Here is an 8,053-nt window from a genome sequence, read left to right as displayed (position 1 = left end):
TCTCACATACATACATGCTATTTCCTAACCATTTTAGAGTAGGTAGCATGCATCACATTCCTTCACTCCTTAAGACTCCGGTGTATATTTCTTAAGGAAAAGGATATTCTCTTACATAACACAGTAATCGCACATTTAACATCGTGATACTTTAATTTGAAGTCCATATTCCACTTGTGACAACTGTTAATTAACAACGTTAATTTTTAAACAACACGGTAAAACAGGTAGTGGCCTAGACTATGTAAATTTTTATTGGCAGGGATTAGAGAAAAGATCCTGCCTGGGGCCAGGGAGCTCCTGGAAACAGGCGGGCTTCAGCTGAGCTCCAGGCTTTCTCTACCCCCGCCCCCGGCACCAGAAGGACAAAAGACTAGGAAAACTCAGTTTATCTTTACTCCTTCAGTCACCCACTATTTCTGTAAAACTATTTCAACCGTTTCCTTCGGTTCCGGTGTTGGTTAGAACACAGTTGGAAACAGCCCTCATAGTTGAGGACACCTGGTTAAAATTCCAGTGCAACCGTTTATCAGCTGTACTTCCACTAGTAGGTAACTTTTAGAAACTTAAATTCGTCCTCTGTTTAGGGGATCTATAACCGTCCCCAGCGCCCAGGGTTGTGGTGAGGGCTGAGCGAGCTGGTGAACGGAGAGCACATGGATCTCTCCACGCGCCGCTCCCTCCACCGGCTGCGTCGGCCGCGCGCCGCCCGCTTCCCTCGGGGCTTCCCTTCGCGGGCGCAGACTGCCCAGCGGCTGAGCGGGCGGGGCGCGTCACGTGGGCGGGGCGGGCTGGTCGACCGATCGCACGATGTGACGCGCCGCCGGAGGCAGGCCGGGCCTTCAAGATGGCGGCGGGCGCCCCGAGCGGCTCGGCCCGGCAGTAGTGGCGGGACGGCACTCGCCGCTGGGGCCGGCCGCCCCGGGAGTGGCTGCAGCAACGCCAGGAATCGAGGATGGTAAAATGACCCAGGGGAAGAAGAAGAAACGGGCCGCGAACCGCAGTATCATGCTGGCCAAGAAAATCATCATTAAGGACGGAGGCACGGTGAGCTGGGGTACCGCGCCGGGTAGGGTCTTCTGGGGCCCGGATCTCTTTCTGCCCCTAACGCTGACGCCTGCAGCCGCCCCCGACTGCCCCTGCCCTCCCTCACCCCTCCCGCGGTGCCGGTGTCTCGGGCTCCCGGGCCCCCAGTGCCTGTGCTGCAGGGGCTTTCCTCCCTCGCCCCGGCCTGCGGCCTCCGGGGCCCGTCCTTTCGAATGGAGAAGCCGCCCGCCTCTCCCGCACCTGCCACCCTTTCCTTTGGCCGCCCCTGGAGGCCCTGCGGCCTTGAGCCCACGATTGCCTCAGCCGCGGGGAGGAATCGACGCCGGGCTCCAATGCCGGCCGGTCCGCCGGGTCGCCGGGTCGTAGCTGGTTCCGCCGTCCCCTTCGCCTCCGCAGCCTCGCCTGCGCCGTCCAGGCCCCGCGAGGCCGTGGCCGCGCTCTGGAAGCGGCCGGGAGCAATCCCTGCCCTCCCATATGCTGCTAACCGGGTGGCATCTGGCGCGGCGACCCCACTGGGGCCCCGTAGTGCGCTCGCTCCCTTCTTCCACGGCGTTCTGGGTCAGTGCTCCTGCTCTTGGCTGCTTCCAGTACGGTAAACACTGTCAGAAGGTGGGCTTTGCTCCTCACTTCCCGCAGTCTGGAGCGTGACGGAGGACACCTGGGGCCTAGACTTCAATCTGCTAGTTTTCAAAGAAGAGTCATCACCCTGTTGTTTTAAAATCACCTGGTGTATTTTAAAACAAAAAATACTAGGTAGAGTTGATCATGGCCTGAGGATTGGAAGACCTTTGAAAGGAAGACAGATTGAGGGCAAGGAAAAAAATTTTGCTTTTTAGAAACAGTTGTCATCACAGTCAACTTTATGCGTTGTGCTGTTAACCGGCAGGGGACGTAGGCCTTTTAATTGACAATAACTCGCCTATACTTTTTTTTTAGCTGAAAATTCTCCGTTGCTACACTCTCTGGTCTTTGTTGCATTCTTTGATATCACGTTCCGAAATAGAATGCAAAGGTGAAATACATACTTCACTTTTCCGAGAAATGTGCAGAAATGGTTCCTTTTTTCCATATTTGTTTGTGTTTTGTTGGAGCCCTCAGGGACTAGCATAGTGCTAAATATGTAATTAGGTCGCCATTGAGGATTTGCTAAATTCATTTGAAATCAGAGACAACTTTCTTTTGACATTTCAGAATACGGCCCAGTTAGTTATGCTAAAATTTAGAAAGCTTGGGACATATGTAGCAATTTCAGAATATACTTTTAGTTAACTGTCAAATCCATAGATGTCATAGCTTTGACATTTGGTGAAAAAAGAAACTTTGAAATTCAAGTCTTCAGATCTTTTTGTTGTATTTAATTTATTATTTAATTAATTAAAACATTATTTTGATTAAGTCAGTTATGAATTGTCATGGCTCTTTTGACCAAGTTGGTTAGAACTACTATGTGGGGAGAGAAATAGCTTGAAAGAATACTGGTTGCCTTTGTCAATCATAGGGATTTGATATTTTAAGTTCATCTACAATCTAAAAATTGAAGCATCAAAGAATTGTATTTTGTAAAAGCAAGTGATATTTAAGATTAGTAATTTTTAAAATGAATTTATTTATTTATTTTTGGCTGCATTGGGTCTTCATTGCAGCGCTCGGGCTTTCTCTAGTTGTGGCGAGTGGGGGCTACTCTTCCGTTGCGGTGCATGGGCTTCTCATTGCGTGGCTTCTCTTGTTGCAGAGCAGGGGCTCTAGGCGCGCGGGCTTCAGTAGTTGTGGCTCGCGGGCTCAGTAGTTGTGGCTCGCAGGCCCTAGAGTGCAGGCTCAGTAGCTGTGGCGCACGGGCTTAGCTGCTCCGCGGCATGTGGGATCTTCCCGGACCAGGGCTCGAACCCACGTCTCTTGTATTGGCAGGCGGATTCTTAACCACTGCGCCACCAGGGAAGCTCCTAGTATTATTATTATTATTATTTTTTTTATAAAAGATAAGAATGAAGCTGTTTTCAAGAAACACACCTTTTACCTTGTAAAGTTCAGTTTTGTTACCTCTGACTTTTTAAATTTCGCTTTATAGCAATTAAATCCTGGGCGATTTGGAAGAGGATTTTTTTTTTTTATCTTGATATTTACTGAAGTTGTAGTGAATTCATAGCTTGCTTTTGGACACAAAATACAGTTTTTACCCCATCATAAAATAAATGAAAGCTGCTTTTGAGGGATGTGGGCATGGGGGTATTATCATTTATCATCTTTGTACACTTATGCTGAACTTTCCATTCTAAGAGCACTGGACACCTCTTTAGAATAGGGACTTTGTTTATGCATCTTTTAATCCTACAGGGCCTACTATGTGAATTTAAAGTGATAAAAACACATTTAAAGTGATTTTTAAAAATGTGTCTAGTAGCACATTCTTAAGATGATTTTTTTTTGCGGTACGCGGGGCTCTCATTGTTGCAGCCTCTCCCGTTGCGGAGCACAGGCTCCGGACGCACAGGTTCAGCGGCCATGGCTCATGGGCCCGCTCACGGGCCCAGCCGCTCCGCGGCATGTGGGATCTTCCCGGACCGGGGCACGAACCCGTGTCGCCTGCATTAGCAGGCGGACTCTCAACCACTGCGCCACCAGGGAAGCCCTTAAGATGATTTTTTAGTGTAATTTTATTTATTCCCATATATAATCAGATATTTATATTTCTAGAAGTGCCAGGGTAATATTTTGCAGTATTTGTATTTTAATCTACTCTAGCTGTAAGTGAAATTATAGTAGTCATAATTATTATAGTCATAAAAATAGTTTTAAAATGACATTTACTTCTCTACCTCTCTACTTAAAAATTGGTCGGACTACTGTTATGAACATCCATGTGTCTGAGGCTATATGGTCATACATGACAGGCTCTGAACAGTATTTCACATCCCTGGCCAATGGTACTGACCTGATCCCCTTCCATTTTCTTCCTAGTGTTCAACAATGTTAAGATTATTTTGCTTTGTCCTTCTGCTAATGGCATCTTTGTAAGCTTGATCAACCAGTTGTAATATTCATAAACAAAATTAGTAATGAGCTGTTAATTTGTCAAAAGCTTAGCACATACCTATTGCAGTTTTTAACAGTTTTGAAGAAGTGAACCCTTCTAAGCGAACCAGGTTAATCATAAGTAACTAAATGTTTTTTTCTTGAAATTGTATTTCAGTTGGCGCTGAAGCCAGGGTAAGGCTGACTATTATGTTGTTCATTTGAGTAGTACACAATTAAGATAAATTACGTGAAGGTGTGTGATTCTGTATCAGGAATTCTTAACTTGGGTCTGTTCACCCTGAAGTTGTTTGCAAAATTTTCTTTGACTACACATTTTTCTAGGGAGATTCCACAAAAGGATCCATATTTCCTGAAAGTTTAAGAACAGTTGTTCTATATGAAAACAACATAAGTAACTAAAGAATAGTTTCACAGGTTAAATTCAATAAATATTTACTTAATCATCTACTTATACCATTTTACTGATGAAAGTAGCTGTGACATTATTGGTGATTTTGCTTTTTGAAGCATCAGCACATAGGATTACAGTGTTTAATTATGTTTTAATGTATGTAACATTTTGCTACATCTCTTATTCATTGCAGACCATTTAGGACAGTTGAATTGAAAGTGCATTCTGACATTTTAGAATATTTCGGGTTTTGTTGTTAAATCATTACCATGTATTAGCAGATAGCTTATAAGTATTCTTGGTAGAGGCTAAGAGCCAAAGAATTACTTACACGAGTTATTTGTATTATCAAAGATAGAATTTTCCTTATGATTTTTTAAAGTTTTCTTTGTTTTGTATTGTGATCTTTATTGTTTTGTGAATACAGTTGTGAGTCTGCGTCTCTGACAAAGTGAAAAATGTCCATTTTTTTCACAAGTGAATTGGTAAAATGACTTTAAAAATTAGATAGAAAGCAAGGCATATGTGTATTGCTTTATTGGAAGTACCTAAAAAAAGTAAAATTGGCATTTCAGATATGCCCAGAGATGCAGAGCACCAGATACTTATTCCTGATATCTCTGATTTTAATCAGAATAAGTAGGAGTCAAAAATCATTTCAAATGTCTGGACCTAAGCTCTGATCATTTGCACTCTTCACCTGCTAGGATGGCTGAAGGAGTTGCAGAATAGCTCTTTGTAGCCCCCAGAGAGCAGCCTCTGGTTCCTAGAGTGCAAGCCATGAAGAGGGCCATGGTACCTTTCAAAAAGCAGCTGTTCTTTGAAATCAGTAGAGCATGCCTAGAAACATCAGGATGTATATATGTCCTTGGCAAGCTTGTGGCAGGCAGAACCATGAATGACTTACCTCCTTACCTCCTTGAGTCAACATTTGCTTTAGGTTAGTGTGTTTGAGGGTAAATTAGTAAACAGTTTTCTCAGTTTATATTTCCAGTTTGTCTTACTATAGTTTGAAGACCTGCTTTCCAATATCATCTGTGGAAATTCACTTACGGTTGAAGTGTTGAAGTTAAGTAAAAAGAATAGCTTTTCTCAAGTATCATTCTGATAAGTATATATGATTTAAAATTTTCAGTTATTTAAAAGCTTGAGTTGTCTTTTGGCATTTTTTTGAATTAGAAGTGTCAATTAAAGTAACAGGTGACCATTTCAGCCAGGGCGCATCAAGATCCGTGAAATGGGTTTCTTTCTTTCAGAGCCAGATATAGTAGCTTATTCTTAATAATAGGTCTACTTTCTCAATAGTGTATAAATACAGTTATGAATTCTACCACAGGAAATACTTCTTAGGGAGTCTTTTTAAAACAAGAGGTGGTCTATATTTTATCATTTAGCTCTATAAATTGAGTAATTAGAGATTACCCTAAGACCGGTCTTGAGCTTAGGCTCCGTCTTAGACTTTGGTGACAGTTTGATTTTTGTGTTGATGGGGCTTTGTAAATTTTATTTTACCTTTTTAGTGAGTTTAGTTTGTAGTCATATGAACTGTGTAACCAATTCGGTGTTCATGGGGATAAGCACTTAACGTAATGATTTAACAGTCAGCCGCATATTTTCCCCTCAAGAATGGAGAGGGATGCAATAGATTGTCATGTTACTTATCTTTTCAAAATTTACCTCAAAGCAGTACAATCTCAAGCTGTAAACCTTCTTTATTTTTTTAAGAGTAAAACTTGATCTCACTATACTGTTTTTTTTGTTGTTGTTGTTGTTGTTTTTGTGGTACAAGGGCCTCTCGCCGCTGTGGCCTCTTCCGCCGCGGAGCACAGGCTCCGGATGCGCAGGCTCAGCGGCCATGGCTCACGAGCCCAGCTGCTACGCTGCATGTGGGATCTTCCCGGACCAGGGTATGAATTCGTGTCCCCTGCATCGGCAGGCGGACCCCTAACCACTGCGCCACCAGGGAAGCCCCTCACTATACTCTTGTTGAATATTTATAGGAAGTGTATTCCACTCTGTTTAGGGGCAATCTAACCAATACCTCTTCACTTCTGTAATATACAAATATTGAATATCTCTTTTAAATTGATCCATAATGTATCCATAAAATAATTCTGAAGTCTCGCTGCAAATTAAGCCAAAGTGACTTAATTAGTATAATGGTGTCTCTACATGTTTATGGTGATTCATACTTTCAGGATATAAAGGATCAGTTTTCTTTTTGTTCACAAATGTAGTAAACCTTGCCTTGCCTGATTAAGGTCATAGAAAATAAGAAAACACCAGCTGACTTTGTGAGAGAGGAAACATGATGCCAAATACTAGTAGTAAAGCCTTATTTCCTCCAGTTATTCCATAATGTGTCAGGATCCCAGGAAAGCAGCTCTGTAGTTACGGTATTCTCTATAGAAATTTTTGTTTTAGTGTTCTTCCATGAAAAGCTCCAGGTCTTAGATGTCTATAATTAAGAATCTTTGTCTTTTTTTGTGTAAGACTTTTTTTTTTTTTTTTTTTTTTTGCGGTACGCGGGCCTCTCACTGCTGTGGCCTCTTCCGTTGCGGAGCACAGGCTCCGGACGCGCAGGCTCAGTGGCCATGGCTCACGGGCCCAGCCGCTCTGCGGCATGTGGGATCTTCCCGGACCGGGGCACGAACCCGTGTCCCCTGCATCGGCAGGCGGACTCTCAGCCACTGCGCCACCAGGGAAGCCCTGTGTAAGACTTTTACATTAAATTATTTTAGTAAACTTAGTTATATATTGTTCAGAGAAAATTCAGTGTTTCTTTCTGAAGATTTATTTTATCCTCATTCTCGATTGATAACTTGTCAGTATTAAATTCTAAGTTCAAAATTATTCTCCTTTATACCTTATTTTTTTTCGTTGTGTTTTTTATTTCCCCAACTTTTATTTTGAGAATTTTCAAAACTACAGAAAAGTTGCAAGAATAGCATAATATCTATTTGCCCATCCCATAGATTTGTGATTCAGCAATTGTTAACATTTTGCCACATTTGATTTTCCTTTCTCTATATATATTTTTTCATTTTTTTCTGAACCATTTGAGTTAGTAGTAGACATCATGACACTTTATCCCTAGAACATTCAGGATGCATCACCTAAGAATAAGGATATTCTCCCACATAACCACAATATAATCATTATATTCAGAAAATTTAACACTGATACAATAATATTGTGTAATATATAGGCCAGTCACATTTCCCCAATTTTCCCAATAACGTCCTTTATAGTCTTTTTTTGGATGCAGAATTTAATTATTACATTTAGTTGCCATGTCTCTTCTGTCTAGAATAGCTTTTTGTTTATTTTTGATAATATTGACATTTTTAATAGTCTAAGCCTTTGTTTTGAAGAATGATCCTCAGTTTGGCTTATTCTCATGGTTTACTCACATGATAACATTCTATTTAATAAAAAGGATTGTAATGCCCAGTTACTGGTGGAATTACTTCTTTCTCCTGGCCAACAACCCATGTAAGTCCCTGATTCATTGATAGGAATATAACATAAGTTATTAAAGTCCATATTCCCCACAATAACTGCTGGATTCATAAACTCATA

The 8,053-nt window shown here is 42.0% G+C and overlaps 1 protein-coding gene across 3 annotated transcripts in view; it reads left to right on the top strand.

Moving 5' to 3' along the window:
* The window catches only part of MFSD14A (major facilitator superfamily domain containing 14A), a 45,612-nt gene that overhangs the window by 6,381 nt on the left and 31,178 nt on the right, over window positions 1-8,053 (top strand). For 2 of the 3 annotated variants that reach the window (XM_082833514.1, XM_082833512.1), the window contains exon 1: window positions 842-1,047. The exons of the other annotated variant lie outside the window; for it this stretch is intronic. In XM_082833514.1, coding sequence (XP_082689640.1) covers window positions 964-1,047 — 84 coding nt within the window. In that variant the 5' untranslated portion in view covers window positions 842-963. Of the gene's footprint in view, window positions 1-841; window positions 1,048-8,053 lie in introns of those variants that run through there. 3 annotated transcript variants of the gene reach the window in all.

This window comes from Leucopleurus acutus (assembly GCF_964270905.1).
Source record: "Leucopleurus acutus genome assembly, chromosome: 2".
Lineage (NCBI taxonomy): Eukaryota > Metazoa > Chordata > Mammalia > Artiodactyla > Delphinidae > Leucopleurus > Leucopleurus acutus.
Note: the sequence above shows the minus strand (reverse complement) of the source record. Positions and strands in the feature narration are given on the sequence as shown.